Raw genomic sequence first — 17,413 nt, forward strand, 5'->3', positions numbered from 1 at the left:
GGCGAGTGCTGCAGCTGGGGATTCTGAGGAGGAGGAAGAAGGTATTGCAGCAGTCGAGGCTGGGGAAGAAGCAGCTGTAAAAGCAACTGCCTCTGGAGCCCTTGGGGCTGTCCTGGGCTGATTTTATGGTGATGCTTTACTCCCTCACTGCCTGCTTTATGCCCAGAGAACAGCTGCTGTAGCTTTCAGACAGACCCGGGGCTGGGGCGGGGAGCCTCGGGCTCCTGCGTGGGCTCTGTTCCATCTCTCTCTCTCCGGGTGCTCCGCACCGGGACGCTGCATTGTTCCTTTTGGTGGATTGCTTTGGTTTTTTGCTCGTGTGAAGCAAAAAAGATTTTTTTCCCCTCCCTTCCCCTACCCTGGAGGCTGTACCGGGAATCCTCTCAGTGTTTGTTTGGACTTTTTCCGTGAAATGTTTTGGCTTGGCTTGTTTATTTTTCTTTTCGGCCCGTCCGGGGAGCCGCTGGGACCGCCCTGAAGGGGGAGAGCTCGGAAGAGCTGAACCAACATGAAGAAAGGACTTCGCCGGTGGCGAAGCAAAAAACAGGGTGGGAGCTGCAGGAACAAACGGTGGCGTGGGCTTTGGCCGCGGGCCCTGCCCGTGCTGGGGCCGCTCAGCGCGGCTGCCCCGGGCGGCACAGGGGCTGTCCTTGGGCAAGGCAGCTGTGCCGGCAGGGCCCGGCAGCGGTGCCGGCTGTGCCGCGCTGCCGGGGGCTGCGGGACGGTCCCGCCGGGGCTGCGCTCGCCACAGCCTGGCCCGCTGGGCCTGCAGCTGGCCCAGCCCTGAGCTGTGGCTGGCTCTGCTCCTTGCCCGGGCCTGGGGATGCTTGGGGAGCTCTCCGTGGGTGCATCGGAGTGCCGAGGGCTCGGTCTTTGTCTGGCCCAGCTGGAGGGAGCCTCCTGTCCCTTTGGTGCAGAGGGAGAAGACCCGGCAGTTGGGTTTCTGGCAGTTGCCTCCTGCCAAGGAATTGCAATGGGACACTTTTCCAGACTGTTGAATGAGTAGGGGAGAGCTAAGTAGACAAGGAATTGGTTGTTGTAAAGCCCCAGTACATGTGGGGATTTCTTCTTTCTCACCCTGCTTGTGAGGATTTGAGCTTTTCTCTTGCCTGACAGAAGTGCAGTTGCTGCCAAGGGAAACATACCCAAGGACCAATAGTGACTCAGCCTTCCCTTTGCTTCCTTTCTTCTTTCCTCTCTGCTCCACAGCTCCCTTGAGCCAGAACCTTGGTGCTGCCTCACCTGAGGATTCAGAGCTGCCTCTAGGCCCTTCCAGCACAAGTCCAGGTTCTCAAGAGCGTGAGGCTTTCCCAGCAACTCCCAGGAAAATGTTTGCCACCTCCAGACTTCTTGAGGATTCTTCAGAGGACACACACAGATTTCTACGCCAGCCTGAGCTCATCATTCCGCTGGTTCCTGTAGACCATCAAAGCACTTCTGTGGCCCTTCCAGAGAGCAGCAGCTGCACATCTTCAGAGCAGCACACCCCAGCCTACAGCCCATCAGGTAGGGAGAGAGTTTCTACCCTTGCTTTTCAGGAAGATCATGAAAAGTGACCATTTGAAGTATTTTCCTGCAGTGCTCTGTCATGTGTACATCTCGAGTGTGAATCAGACAGGAATTGTCAAGTGAACTGGGAAGCAGGACCTTGATAACAAAACCAATCTCTGTCTGCTTTTGCTGTCCTTCCTCCAGATTTGGAGGGTGTTCTGGCCATTTTCCAGACAGCCTCTCTGTAGGGATGAAAGGGAGAGGCAAAAAACATTGGTCCACAAGCGGTCAGTGTCAGGTGCACCCCCATCTTCCTTGGAATGAAGCCCAACTAGGATGCTGACAGGATATTGCAGAGGTTGCAGATTGTCTCTCCTGCAAAGAAGGCTATTAAATTTCAGGGAGCTCTGTGTGTCCCCAGAAACGCTGCAGCTGCAGAATACGGCCTCACCCACAAGGTTGCTTTTTACAATACAGTCACAGTTGAATTTTAGCATGTGTGTCTGCAGATCTGGGCTCTTCCTGGGTGCATCCACTTTCTGTGGTCTGTTGGGATGAGAAACTCAGAAGCAGCCACATCCAAAAGCTGCTGGGGAGATAGAAAAGGCTGAGATTACAAAGTCTTTGTGTGTAGATCAGTTTTACAATCCATCCTTTAATATACCTACCTATCATCAATTAGAAGAAACACTGTTTGAGAGGAAGAAATCAGTCTTCCAATCCCCTGGGAAGTTGGAATACATTTCTGGAATTGGGTTTGCTGTGTGCTTCCTGTGATGTTTGCTGCAAGGCAGCAATAGAGCTCTGTGTCCCAAAGCCACATTCTGGAGCCTGACCAATGTGTTTGGATTCCTGCAGCCACACCGGGCAGTTCAGCCCCCAGTGCTCCACGTGGCAGTGCTGGTTGGGCAGCATGGACGGCCTCCAGCTGGGCTTGGAATAGTCCTGGGCAAGAGGAATTGCCACCCCTGGATCTCGACCTTGTTCTTGAGACACTGGAGGAGATGCTGTCACCATCCCTGCCTGAAAGGTCTCCCTGTGCTCAGGTAACTCCATTGGGTGGGAATGAAAGGGGCTGGGCTGAGAGCTGTGAATGTTGTTGCATGGCTGAGAAGCAAAGGCTTCTTGGATTAAGCTTTGAATGGACAAGGAAGGATTTGCTTGGTCAAGCAAGATTCCAAAAGAAGAGGGAATGGAAAGTCTCCCCCCTTAGTGAGGATGAGAGGTGTGAGCCTGTGGTGGCCAGGTTTGGGTGCTCCTTTTGCTGGGAAGAATCCCTGGTGCAGGGGCCTTTGTGGTGATGAAGTGGAAGCTTTGGCAGCTTTTGGACTGTGTTTGAGAAGTCAGTCTTCTCCATTGTTGAAGGCCTTTGGGGGCCAGACTTGTTAGGAACAAGGGATGAAAGTGTGTGAGCCCTGGAGCCTTTAGGGGGAAGAAGTGTTGGTTTTCAGGCCCCATGACTTGTGTGATTGGTGAGCAGGACAATGATGATGCTGGACATGAAAGGGTTAAGGACTCCTTTAAGCCCAGGGGCTTCTTCTGTGTGGAAGAGCAATTCGGTCAGGGACCATGAGTCCTTGTGTTTGACAGATTCCCTCTTTGGTTTAGGAATCCCCTTCCTCTTAACTCTTGCCTCTTCCCAGATGTGTCTGGACTTTTCAGTTCCTGTGTTGGCACAGGCCTTTTTGCGTATTATTATACAACTTTGCCAAAGAATTTCTCTGTTTTGTTTAATATGCAGACCCACTGCCTGCTGCAGATATATTAGCCAGGAAGGGCAGAGTCAAGGTGGGAGTGTGGGATTTTTTGGGATCCCCAATATCTCATTGCCAAGTGTGATGAAGTTCTGTCTTCTGTAAACTCTCACACAGCAGTTTTCAAAAGCATTTTCTTCTTCAAGAGAAGAAAATGTGGCAGGCTCTGAAGTTTTGTACCCCTGAAGTAATTCCAAGAAAACAGTGAGTGATCTTTGGGTTTCTTTCTTTCTGGTTTTCTTTCAAGGGGAATATTAATGTTGCCCCTGAGTCTTCAGGAGGGGAGGCTGGGAACAGGGCTGCAGCAGAGGGAGCTTCGCCTGGCACCATGAGCTGCGGGAACAGTTCCCCAGAGCCCGAGGAGCCTGGTAAGGAGAGAGCCCACACTGCTTTAGAGAGCTCTGAGGCGGCTGCTCTGAGCCTGCCTCTGGCAGGAAGGGAGATGAGAAGAGTTGAGTTCCTGTCTGCAGGGTTGGTGCTCCCTGGTGCCTTTCGTTCAAATCCTGCCCTGGCACAGCCTCCCCGAGCCCTGCCCTCCACGCTTCTCCAGAGGCACTGACACCGAGTGCTGTGCTGTGGCCAGAGAGCCGTGAATAACCCTGACCCTGTGGGAGTTGTGTCACCAACCCGGGTGTCCCGATGTGGTTCATAACCCAGCTCACAGCACCCTTCAGCTTCAGCCGTTTCAGTGAGGACTGAGGTGTCTCTGTCAGCACAGAGGAAGAACAAGGCTGGGCTTCTGTGTGGGAGCTGGGACTGTCTGAGCTTCAGGCTCTCGTTGGTGCCATTTGCACTGCGGGTGCTGAGACTCTATCGGGATACTTCAAACCTTTGGAGGTTTTGCAAACTTGGAATGCTCCCTGTTCTCTAAAGAGCAGCCTTCAAATTCCCAAGTGAGAGTCTGCCTTTGAGGCCTTCTTTAACAGTCCCTCAGAAGAAGGACCATTGCTGCCCAAGGGAGATGTGCACAAGGGCCAATATTGGCTCAGTGTTCCCTTTGCTTCCCAGATTCCATCTGATTGACCTCTCCAGGAGGGCTGTCCTGAGTGGGAGGAAGAGACAGAGGGAGAGCCTGCGAGAAGATTGGGCAGGTGCAATCCCTCTGTCTATAGTGATATTGATAGATGTGTATAGTTATATTTATCTATCTCTGTAGTTATATTTCTAGATTTATACAGTTGTATATATATGTCTATATAGATGAATTTAAAGATCTGTATAGAGGTAAATTTCTATATATATTTATGTATATTGTTTTATTTATGTATGCATAGTTGTATTTCTAGGTCTGCATAGTTACATTTTTAAATGTGTACAGTTGCATTTATATATATGTAGTTATGTTTATAAATAGTTATATGTGCATAGTTATACATTTATATAGTTATAGGTATATGGAGCATTAGGTACATAGATTGATATCTGTATAGGTATAGGCAGCTTTTTAACCTCTTTCCTGCTCTGCTTCCTCTCTCACCTCTTGCTTTTGCCCCTGTGCCCCCTCTGTCCCCTCTTCCTGTGCTGGCTCCGAGCTGGCGGCCGGGCCGGGCGGAGCAGCAGCTGCAGCCCCGGTGTCCCTGGAGCGGTGGGAGCTGCCGGTGGCCGCAGGCCCTGTGCCCTGAGGAGCTGCTGGAGGACGGTGAGACAGAGGGGGCTGGGGAGAGGTGACACTGAAGGGACGGTGACGTTGAGGTGCTGGTGGGGCTGAAGCGATGGTGGGGGAGCAGAGGGGAATGGTGGGGATTGAAGGGACTGGGAGAGCTGAAGGGAATGGTGGAGCAGAGAGGTGTGGAGGAGCTGCTGGGGATGGTGGGGACTGAGGGGACAGGGAAGTGGCACAGGCTAAGGGGGGTGTTAGGACTGAGGGAACTGGGAGGACTGAGCGGAGTGGCAGGAACTGAGGGCTCTAGAGGGAGCTGAGGGGACCAGTGGGGCTGAGGGAACTGGGAAAAGTGGGGAATGAATGGTGGGACTGAGGGGTAGAAGTTCCACAAGGGAAGTGGCACAGGCTGAGGGGGGTGGCAGGTCTAAGGGGACTCAATGGGTGTGAAGGGAGTGAGGGGGGTGAGAGGACTTTGAGAGTCTGCAGGAACTGGCAGGACTGGGGGTTTGCTGAGGGGATGGCAGGGCTGAGGGGATGGAGGGGGCCAGCAGGGAGCACGGAGGGGTCTGGGCCTGTGGCTCTGCCAGGCTGTGGAACCAATTCCAGAGCCTCCACTTTTGCCACAGCTGCCCTGAAGACCTTGAGAAGAGCCGGAGAGAACCAGCAGGGAGAAGCTGAAGGCCGCCAGCAAGAGCAGCGAACGGGGACCTGCTGCTGCCGCCCGAGACCCTGGGTGAGGCCCCAGGGCCGCTGAGGCAGGGTGGGCGTGAGGGTGGCGTGGGCTTTGGCCGCGGGCACTGGCCGGCTGGGCAGGAGCGGGCCCTGCCCGTGCTGGGGCCGCTCAGCGCGGCTGCCCCGGGCGGCACAGGGGCTGTCCTTGGGCAAGGCAGCTGTGCCGGCAGGGCCCGGCAGCGGTGCCGGCTGTGCCGCGCTGCCGGGGGCTGCGGGACGGTCCCGCCGGGGCTGCGCTCGCCACAGCCTGGCCCGCTGGGCCTGCTTTTTCTTTCTAACCCTCCTGGGGAGGCTCTGAGATTTCCTCTTCCCCGATGGAAGCGCAGCTGCTGCCAAGGGAAACGTCCCGATCCTGACTCGGTGTTCCCTTTGCTTGCCAGGTGTCCCATCTGCTGTCCCCGTCCAGGAGAGCTGCTCTGCACGGGAGGAAGAGACCGAGGGAGAGCCTGGGAACATCGGCGGCTGCAATCCCTCCTGATTTAATTCTATTTATAGATGTGTGGAGTATGACTAAGAGAGTTAGAAGAATGGGGATATTTCCATCTGTATATCTATTTGTATGGGTATATTGATGCATGTATATCGATCTGTTTACGTCTGTAGTTATATTTACATACTTGTTCAGTTGGGTACCTGAATAGATCGATTGATGGGGTTGGAATGATTTTTATATTAGTACATTGATATTTGCATATTTATAGAGGAATTTGATATGTGTGTATTATAGATGTCTCGTTATATCTCACATGAAATATTTAATATATATTTACATCTGTATGTTTTTATGATTTTATATGTATTTACTTATATTTCAGTATGTATGGAATTGTATAGCTCTAGAATTCTATTTTTTTAGTTCTGGATCTGGGATTCTTTAGAGAGGGATATCTGTATTTCTGTATTCATATATGGGCCGTACAGTTGTAGAATTATGTAATAAATTAAATTGTTAAACTTCAGTTGATATTTGTGTGTAGTGAGTGGTAGTAGAGGGTTCCAGTAAATTAATTTTTTTTAACTGAAGTGGGTATTTGTATCTATTTACATAGCATGATTGTAACAATAAATTAGGTTTGTAAACTTCAGTTGATAGTTTTATGTTCATGTATTGGAAGCAATTTAAAATAAATGTCATTTTTAAACTGAAGTTGCTTTTTGTGTATTTGTACATTAGCAGTGCAAGGGTAGCAATCTGCAATAATTTCGATGTTTAAACTGCAAGAAGGGTAGATTTGTGCTGTACAAAGGACTGGGCAGATGTAAACAGGATGCTGCTGGAGGATTTTGGCCATGAAAATCCCCAGCCGTGCCCAGCAGATCCCCCCAGCTGCAGCCAGGCTGGGCAAGGGAACGGCACATTTGGGATGGCAGCAGAGCCACACGTTGGCTACAGACTCGCTGCAGAGGCCTGCTGAGAAAACGGGACTCCCCTGAGCGTAGAACTGCAGCCAGGAGCCACCCGGCGAGGAGAAATCCACCCCCATCCCACCGGGAGCTCTTTAGGGAGCGCTCCAAGTGTCCCTCTGAAGCTCATCCTGGAGAGCAGCAGCAACCAGGGATCCTGAGCCAGCTGCGCTGCCTTTGGCAGCACTTTGGCAAAGGGTCTGGAGCAAGGGCGAGGGAACAGTGACTCTAACTGCTGCAGGGCAGGGATGAGGGAAGGGCCACTGACCCAAGTGCTGAAATGCTCCAAAATCCAGAAGGATGCCGGAGAACTGGGAAGCAACAAGTTCTCACAAGTGCTGAAGTGATGGAAGCCCTTGGAGTGAAGTTCCCTGAAGGAACTCGCAGGGGAGTTGCTGCTGGGATCAGCAGTACCAGGAGACAGCAGGATCTGCTCATTTTGCTGGATCTGTTTCCAGGACACAGGCTGTGATTGCCCTGCTCACACAAACCCCGTGCCCATGGAGCCTGCAGGGTAACAGCAATGCCGTTCCAAAGAGAGGCTTTGCAGCTGAAGTCCACTGCCCTCGTGTTTAGGGAATGAATGCCTCCCGTGCCAAAGCACTGGCAGGTCACCAGGGCTCCGTGAGGCAGAGCCTTTAGAGGGAAAGAGAGATGAGGCACTCACACGCCTGAAACTCCTTCAGCTCTCTTATTTTGTGGAATGAGAAATAAGAAAGCTGAGGAGAGGAAAATGCAGTCCTCTCAGAAAACATTGGGACAAACAAGTCTTGTGGGAAAAGAAAAGGAGGCAACATCCTTGCCTTGTTTTCATGGGCTGTGTCTTCTGCAGAGGAGACAATGTGATGCACAGCTTCCAGGAACATGAGGCATTGCATGGAACTGTGCCCATGCTCAGCAACTCAACCCTACTGGTGCACTTTGTAAGGACAGAGGCAGCAATTGGATCTATGTATCCACACATTAATCAAGTACTATTAGCAATAGGATCTACGTATCCGCTCCTTGGGGAAACAGGTATTTCCCTTTGGCATTTAGAATCCGGACAAGGCCACACCTGGGCCTGTCTGGGGGTGTAGGATCCAAGACAACTCCTTCAATTCCTCCTTGAGCTGTGGCCAGGCTAGGGGAGAAAACCAAGAGGAGAATGAAATCAGATGTCCTCGCCGTAGAAGTTCTGTCAGATGCTCCTGCAGCACTGTCCAAGCCAGGCTACTCTCACAGCGCAGTCGGAAGCCTCGTGGCCGGCAAAGGTGGAGGAACCGCAGGATGTCCCCGTTCCTGGCCGTGGCTCTGCAGGGCTTTGCTGGGACAGCTTCCCTCAGCTGATGTGTGGATCTGGATGAAGGGGAAAGGGTTAGGGTATCTGGTGATGTATCTTTCTTAACCACTAGAGGCAACCTTTTCTGGTAACGCTTAGCTGTAGTGCTTAACTTTTCCTTCCGTGATTATTTTTACAGTGTTGCATTACAACATTTTTCCGCACAGAGAGACGCCCTAATCCTTCAGTGACCATTCTCAAGCTCCTCTCTGCTTTCTAACTCGCCACGAAGCCCCGTGTCCTCGCTGCTGCCCCATCTCCCACGGCTCTCTGCCGGCCACACACCAGAGCTCCCAGCTGCAGCTGGCGGGGCCTCAGTGCCCGCCCTGTGCCCTCTCGCCCCGACGGCCGTGCCAGGCCCTGCCTGCTGCCCTGATGGTGCCACTGCTGGCTCCCAGTGCTCTCCAAGGGCTTCTCTGGGGCCGCCTTCCTGCGGCCTTTCCCTCTCTGCTCCAGGCCCACCTGAGACCTGCAGAGGGGCTGTTTCCAAGGGCCTGGAGGCACAGCCCCAGGGGCAGTGGCTTGCCACTGACAGAGGGTGGGCTTAGGCGGGAGATGTGCAAGAAATTCTGGCCTCGGAGGCTGGCGAGGCCCTGGCCCACGCTGCCCACAGAAGCTGTGGCTGCCCCATCGCTGGCAGTGTTCCAGGCCAGCTTGGACGGGGCTTGGAGCAACCTGGCCTAGTGGGAGGTGTCCCTGCCCTTGGCAGCAGGCTTGCAACAAGACGATTTTCAAGGAGCCTTCCAAGCCAAGCTGTTCTGTGATCACATGATCCCAGGCCAGCCGGAACCTTAATTTCTGATTAGAACCACTTAAAGCCTGTCAGTTTGGTTGAGTTCAAGGAGACTGTTGAAGAGCCCAGATTCCCAGCGCGTGACATTTACCAATACTCCAGGTCTGGCTGAGATCAATAAAACCTTGCACGCTCCAGATTCTGCAAGATTGCATTTTACTGAATCAAGAACAAAGCCGTTTCCGGCTCGCCACTCATAAACGCACTAACTATTGCTGTGTATCGCAACAGACAGTGGCACTAAATACCTGCTATAGTGTTTTTATTTAAACAGAATTACATGTTTAACTCTTTCTAATTATTTTCATCATGCTATAATAATTACATCTTTCTTATCTTTGATATTATTTATATGTATCTTGTGTTTTAAATTATGTTTTTGCTACTAGATATGACAATTAATAAACTTATCATGTGTATAAAATATCATGTGTATACTCTCTATATATCTATATCTATGAAATACAAATCAAGATTCTTATAGATACAAAATTTCAGGTCAGCTCCAACACAGTTGGTCCAATGCTGACCTAAAGGTGTCCCTTTGGGGGACAGGGAGAGACACCGTCCATTGAGTGATCCCAGGCAAGCAGGGCTGATTTTTCCTCTCACTCACTTTTTCCCTGTTTCTTTTTGCTTTTTCTCTCCCACCTTCCCGCTTCTTTCAACCTCTCATTTTTGGCCCTTCCCAAGGGCTGGCAAAAATTGCATGTTCCAAGTGGGCTTTGGTGACTTTGGCCATGCATGGAAGGCATGTGCTCTCTTCATGTGCATTCTTAGGAGTGGGACAGTTCCTATGCCAGTAGGGCTGCCTGTGGGTCTGGGTGACTTTTTTTGGAAAATGAAATGATACAAGGAGGTAGAACAAAGCCTCCTGTGGCCCTCCACCTGCTGAGGTGGCAGGAGAGGCCATGGGACCTTTTCCGGAGTCTTGGCACGCATCCTCTTCTCCTGAAAGGACCAGATTTGTACTAGGAGGTGGTTCCCTGCTGCCAGCAGCACAAGCACAGCTGTGTGTAGGAGAAGCTCTCTCAGTGGCTGGGGTTAAGGATTGCTGTGATGCGACGCTGCAGATCCAGGTACTCCCCTATGGCCTGGGAGCGGGCACCCGGATCCATCACCAGGCAATGGAAGAGGTTGGGTGGCTCAGCCATTTGAACATCTGGGGGCAAACTGATCTCCTCAGGAAGCCTCTGGTTGCCCACAATGAACTGGTTGAGGCGTTTCTGTACCAGGGATAAGCGTAGGCTCCTGTTGATATCTATCAGTCTGCTCAGGAAATGTCTCCTGCGCCACCGTGACACGGCTCTGGTGTTCAGGAGGTGCATGACAATGGTCTTGATGGTATAGGTGGGAAAGCCTATGCCCAGCTGAACATGGCTGAAGAACTGCAGGCATCTGAGGTGCAAGCTGTCAGGGGGGGCCTGCCTGGCGATGTACTTGAAGAACTTCATCTCTGCCACGGCGTAGGTCTCAGGCCACGTTGTCCTTGGCGTTCCGGCACCTCTCGGCTGGCTGCTCACAAAGATGTCTGAGTCGCCTTGCCGCACCCCAAACAGCACCTCAATGCGGAAGCTTGCTGCGCCGTTGCTCACCTGGAATTGGCAGGAGCGTCTGGAGGGCAGCAGCACTAAATGCCAATTGTGGGACTGAGGCAAAGCCGGCCAGATTGCTCTCACCAGTTGGTAGAACCAGCGGGCAGTTTTCTGCACGTCGAGGTAGGAGCCCGTGCACAGGGTGTGTAGGAGGCTGGCATCCTGATTGCTCCTCAGCTCCTCCTGGGGCTGGTGCAGGAAGCACAGCATGTTCTCCCCCTGCTGCTCCCTGCTGCAGGTGCACTCCAGCTGCACGCGGACGCGGAAGTTCCTCCCGCGCCTCTGCCCTGCAGTGTCCTGCTCCAGGTGGAAGGTGTGTCCTCGAGGAGGAGTCATGGGGATGAGCAGGCGGTACACAACATCCTGCTCACGGGGACTCCAACCTTCGAAGGCACTGCCCACCCCGATGGCTCGTTGCAGCACCGGGTAGAAACTGTTGCACAAGACGTGGCCAAAGTAAATTGCGAAATTGTCCATCAGGTCCATTGTCCACTCGCAGCCTTTCTGCAGGTCCTGTACAGGCCACTGGATACGCTCCATTAGCGTCCTTCCTATGTTATCTTGAGCATGATGATCTTCTTCATTTCCAACATCATCTTCCTCATTTGCATCCACGTTTCCTTCTTCATTCTCCTCTCTCCTCCGGCTCCTTTCCCTCTCGATAAACAGTAGGAACAAGATAAGGAGCAGGAGCCAACCAACAATGAGGACCTGCCAGCCCTGCTTCAGGATGAGCTGCTCCGCCTCCTGCTCCAGCCGAATCCTCTCCAGTTTCAGGCGCAGCGCACGTGCCTCCATGCGCACTTGCGTCACCAGATCCAGAACATCATCCACGGGCTGTGGGTACTCAAGAATGCTTTGCAAGAGCAAGAACCAGAACACCCAGTAATGCATGGTCTGCAAGAGGATGGAGAAAAGGCCTTGAGTGGGGCTGTGAGGGAGGCAGCTGCCAGCGCAGGCAGCAGGGATGGCAAGCGCAGGGATCTGGGGGCAGGAAGGACAGGGCCCCAGATAGCTGGCAGGCAGCAAGGCCTGTCCCGCTGCCCCAGCAGCAGCAGCACCGTGCCCGGCCCAAGGCTCTCCCATCAGGGGCTGTCCCTGCATGCAGGGGGAGAACCCAGCCTCGGCTGCAGTGTTTCTGCCCTGGCCCTTGTCCCCAGCCCAGCCTCCCCACCACGTGTGCACTCACCGCTTGCCCAAGCAATACAGGGCCAGACTTACCTGCTGGGGCCTTTTATAGCTGCCCCCCTTGTGACACGTCCCCCATCATGTCACAGCAGCCACAGCACATCACAGCCAGGCCAGCCCCACCCTTTGTGCCCAGCCCAGCTCAGCCACTCAGAGTGGCCCTGCTGTCCTGCTTGAAGCCAATTTTGAGTGAATCTTCTTCAAAGAACTTCCTTTGCTCTTTCTTTTGTCTTTCTTAGCAGCTGCCCTCCATTGGCAAGCTCATTGATACCCATGTCTGAAGGCAGCCTTGAGGATCATGGAGTCTAAGCCTTGACTCCACACTGCTTGAGCTACACTTCAATCCCTGAGTCGTTGAGCTCAAAAAAGACCCTGAAGATCACACAGTCCAACCGCAAACTGAACACTGCCTACTCCACCCATCAGCCACCTCCCCAAATGCCACATCCACATGACTTTTAAACCTTTCTGAGGCTGCTGACTCAGCCATTCCCCTAGGCAGCCTGTTCCCAAGCTTGAGATCCTCTTCATGGAAGGAATATTTCCCAGAGATCCAGTCTAAAGCTCCTGTGGTGCAGCTGGAGGTAATTTCCTTTGCTCACCTTGTTTGTTCCCTGGCCTAATAGAATGACCCCCAGTTAGCCACAGCCTCCCTTCAGGGACCATGTGCATGGTGTCGGGAGGCCGGGCTGTGAAACCAGCTCCTCCCAGAAGAGAGGATGGTGATGCTTTTGCTCTGGACTTCCCATGATCCAGTGGCACCAAATGGGCTGTCGGTGGGCAGAAGAGTTTCAGGCTGCCAGGAAGTGTTTCCATGGGAAGAGAACCTTTCTGCCGATCCATGAACCAAGGCAATCCATGCCCTTCCAAGCAGAAGGCAAAATGGGAATTTTCCTTGTAGAAAATGTAAAAGTTTGGAGTGGAAGTCAGGGGCTGGAACGTGCCTGCATGTCCGTGTGCATTTTGCCAAGCTGCAAGGCCAGACTGTGAAGATGGGATCCCTGCACCCAAAAACACCCTCTTGCTCTGGGGCCTTCCATGGCACTGGCAGCACAAGGGAGAGCCCTTCCTTGGCCTTTGCCTTCAGCAAGGCCCCACTTTGGGCAAAGCCTGAATTCCCTAAGGAAGCAGCTCCCATTTCCACTGCCCGCCCTGAAGGATGCCAGAGGACACACAAGCTCAGCAAGGTGCTAATGCAATACAGCTTGAGCTGCAGCTTTCTGCCCTTGTATCTCTGGAGCCTTGCAGGGGAAGGCTGCGTGCCTTGGTGTGACTTTCAGCAGCTCTCCTTGCTGACAGCAACTGGGCAGCCCAAGGCTCTTTGCTCTCTGCCCAGGCAAGAGCACAGAGAAGCCTTCCTCTGCCTTTGTAGACGCCTGAGATGAGCAAGAACCAGCCGTGTGCAGAAAGAGGCCATCAGCACTGCACAGCAGGTCCTCTCAGCCAGAAATGGCACAAAATTCAAACACTAATACTATGCTTAGGCTTTGTGTTGTGTTTTGTTTGGAGTTGTTTCCCCCACAGGAAAACCTGTGGCATTTGCCATGTTGCACACCTGCCTTGGAGTGGTCCGCTCTCGGTGCTGCCTACATCCCTCTCAGAACTGTGCCTTTGCCTCTCTCTTTCCTCTCTTACGATGTGTCTTTTCAAGGGGTTGATGGCTAACAGCCTTTCTCTTTTCTCACCTTGTGCTCAAGAGCTGGGAGAGAAGCTGACCCTCCTCCCCCGACCCAGCTTGAGCCTAAAAGGCTTCTTGTCTTGGGCTGATTCTATGGTGATACTTTACTCCCTCACTGCCTGCTTTATGCCCAGAGAACAGCTGCTGTAGCTTTCAGACGGACCCGGGGCTGGGGCGGGGAGCCTCGGGCTCCTGCGTGGGCTCTGTTCCATCTCTCTCTCTCCGGGTGCTCCACACCGGGACGCTGCATTGTTCCTTTTGGTGGATTGCTTTGGTTTTTTGCTCGTGTGAAGCAAAAAAGATTTTTTCCCCTCCCTTCCCCTACCCTGGAGGCTGTACCGGGAATCCTCTCGGTGTTTGTTCGAATTTTTTCCGTGAAAGTTTTGGCTTGCCTTGTTTATTTTTCTTTTCGGCCCGACCGGGGAGCCGCTGGGACCGCCCTGAAGGGGGAGAGCTCGGAAGAGCTGAACCAACATGAGGAAAGGTCTTTAAAATCCACTGACTTCAGCTGCTGCAAGGAGAAGACCACGCCAGAAGTCCAACAGGTTCCCAGCTGCTGAGAACTCTTTTCTCCCCCGTTCCCCCAGAGACAAAAGAAGGGCAGTCGCCGCCTTAGCCTCTCGGCCACGCGGCCGGGTGGGGGTGGGGTTTAAGGTTCAGGTTTTATTTTTTCTTTTTCTGAGCCTTGCAGGTACCCTTAGATTTTTTTGTTAATAAACAGGGTATTTTTGCACCTTAACCTGCTGGTGTCAATTTCTCTCATTGGCAGAAGAAAGGGGAGTTCCTGAAGCCCTCTCTCGTTAGAGAGAAGCACCCTAAATTTAGTGTTTTTCTCCTCGAATTTTTCTCCAAACCGAGACAGAGTCCGAGGCAGCCGACTGCACGCAGGGCTGCAGGAGGCAAAGCTTTGGCAGCAGGTGGAGGGAGAGCAGCCCTGGCCTCGGCGGTGTCCAGCTCTGGGCTCCCCAGTGCAGAGCCAGCACCGGCTGTCCTGGCAGGAAGTGCCGCCCCAGGGCCCGCCCCGGCATGGCCGGGTCCCGCGGCAGAAGGGGCCGCCTTTGTCACGGCTGCCGCCCTCTGCTCTGCAGGAAGGTTCTCAGTGGGGACGTGGCTCTGAGCCGCAGCCCCAAGAGGAGCCAGAGGCAACTTCTCCTCCTGCGAGAGGAGCTGGTGGTCACCAAGCTGCAGTAAGAGCCTGCAAGCCCAGCTGCCTTTGGCCCATGGCTGTCCCTGGGCCTGGCCACAGCCAGCCTGGCCTAAGGCCCAGGCCCCGGCCCCGGCCCTGGCCCCTTGGTGCCGGATGCAGCAGTGTGTGTGCCGATGTTGGCGGGGGGAAAGGAGGGGACACCCCGGGGCTCTGCGCCAGGGGACGGCAGGGAGGCCGCCTGCCGCTCACTGCTTGCCTCTGCTCTCTGCAGCCGGGGCACCACCCTGCGCCCACGGCTCTGCCTGGCCCTGCAGCAGCCCAGGGCAGCTAAAGAAGTTTTGCACTCTCATTACAGCCTGGGTCATGCAAGGTGTCAGCAATGAGTCCATTGGGGCCTCAGTGGAAAACTTCATATATTTTATACCAAAAGGCATATTCCATTGTGTGGAGACTTCTCAGGTGTGCAGCTGGACTCTGAGTCAGAGATGGCTGTTAGGAGGCTGTGGCCTCCTTCTTGTGGGAGCAACCAAGGAAGGGCATTTGGCATCACATGTGTGCCTGGGCAGGGCAGACAGACGGCACTGTAGTGCCTTCCTCACTGCACTCCGGCCCAGACAGGAACATGTGATGAGAGATACAAGCCATGCACCCATTTAGGACATCCTTTTCAGTGGGCTGTATTGATCACCAAACCCACAGGTAACAGCAGTGACCTTCAGGAACCTGCTGTTCCTAGAAAGATCTGTTTCTGCTCTCTGGCCAAAGCACAGCAGAATCACTGGCAAAGGACTCTGCATCTTGGAAAAGGAGGGTGGCAATAAGGCTACAGCACACTCCAGCATCGCCCTGCATCTGGCCAAATGGCTGGCCTGTTATCTGGGTCCTTGGGCTGTTCTGGGGCAAAGATGTGGTTTTGGTCTCTTTGGTTTGGCCATTCTCCACCTGCCATCCTCCCCTTTTCCATTTGAAATCCCCAAAGCGCTGTTCCAGTGTTTATCTGACAGCATCTCTCATAAGGGTTCAGTCTCTCAGGTGTCGTAGAACAGGCCTGATCATAATGAGAGCATTTCAGCTCCAACAGGATAATTGGAAATTGGATATTTCTTTCTGTCGTGTCCTTTGGGATCTTCTACAATTGAGCTATCGGATGTTTTGATGGGTAATTGTGATGGTAATGCTGGTGGTGTAATAATAATAAAAACAATGAGGATGATCATAAGTATTTCTTGCAGTTGAATAGCAGCCTGAGAGTTATTTGGGAGGACTTTTATTAAAAGCCCCAGCATACGCCCAGAACAAACCCATTATCCACCTTGTGTGGAGCTGATAATGGGAAAAATGATGTTTTTCTCACTTCCGTTCAAATTACTCACCTTAGGCAAGCAGGGAAGAGACTTTTCCTGGTCTGATTTATTTAATTTTTTATTCCCAAGGGCTTTGCAACACTTTACACAATAATCAGCCACCATATTCCCTTGCGTTTGGGACACCATCAATCTGAGGGTGATCATCACCATAGAGATCCCATGGGGGAAATCTCATGGTCACAAAAAGAAGCCAGTTGGTTGCTGCTTGTCCTGGTGTTCAAGGCTCCCCTTGGCCCCGTCTGTTCTAACAACTCCTCAAAGGCTCTGCCAAACCCCTGCTGTGCTCCCACAGGCTTCAGTGTAAAAGGGGGAAGCAAAGGCACAGGGAGGTGATGTGAGAACAAATTTGTCATTGTCTGGGTGATTTCTGCTTGCCGTCACAGCAGCCAAGCCGAGCTGGTTTGTCACTTACCCTCTTCATACTCAACCTGACCTTCTCCAGCAGGAAAAGGTACAGCCTGCTGAAACACTAGCACTCGACTTCGATTGCTACAGGGTGGTGCCTGGGGAAGAAAAATGACCTGAGCACCTCCGTGCAAATTGTCTGCTGTTAAATTAGAATAGAGGAAAGAAATTAGAGATTAGAGACTAGACACTAGACTGGACTAGACTAGACTAGACTAGAGTATTTAATTTGAAAGGGACCTACAGCTGTCATCAATTCCAGCTCCCTGACCCCTTCAGGGATGACACAAAGTTAAAGCCACATTAAAGACATTGTCCAAATGCCTCTGGAACACTGACGCCTCTCAAGGAAGCCTGTTCCAGTGTTTGGCCTCCCTCTGGTAGAGAAATGTTTCCTCATGTGAAGTCTGAACCTGCCCTGACACATCTCTGAGTCATTTCCATGGGTCCTGTCATGAATCCCAGGGAGAAGAGATCAGCACCTCCCTCTGCACTTCCCCCAGAGGATGGTCAGTTTGTGAAGTACTACACGGACAATTTTTCTACCAAAACGCTTTCTTTGAGCAGGGGTGGAAGGATTCTTCCAATATTTAGTACATCTCTGCTTCAGGACAAAGGTGGAGTGAGAGGAGACATGTGGTAGTGTTGGCAGAGGAGAAGAGAGAGGGAGGCTGAAGCTGGGAAGAAGCAGATGTGGACCAGAGGTCTCTGCTCAAATGTCCCCTCTTTGCCTATACCCTGTCCCCTCAAGTTCTCCTAAAGCCCCACAGTACCAGGAAGGCTTTGGTAGGGAAGCATCATGTTCCAGGTCAATCCTCTCAGTGGCAGCTCAGAGAGGAGGTACAATGATGCCTGGATGGGTTGGGTTTTGTTGTTTTGTGACCCCAGGCTGCACATGTGTAGAAACTGCAGGGCCATATACCCACGCTGTCTTC

General features: G+C 52.7%; 1 protein-coding gene across 1 annotated transcript in view; it reads left to right on the forward strand.

The window, feature by feature from the left end:
• The window catches only part of LOC109146432, a 1,056,471-nt gene that overhangs the window by 9,502 nt on the left and 1,029,556 nt on the right, over positions 1-17,413 (forward strand). Inside the window, exon 3 of the mRNA XM_039566994.1 lies at positions 1,210-1,506. Within this exon, the coding sequence (XP_039422928.1) occupies positions 1,210-1,506 (297 nt within the window). The remainder of the gene's footprint in view (positions 1-1,209; positions 1,507-17,413) is intronic.

This window comes from Corvus cornix, chromosome Z (genome assembly GCF_000738735.6).
Source record: "Corvus cornix cornix isolate S_Up_H32 chromosome Z, ASM73873v5, whole genome shotgun sequence".
NCBI classification, from domain to species: Eukaryota; Metazoa; Chordata; class Aves; order Passeriformes; family Corvidae; genus Corvus; species Corvus cornix.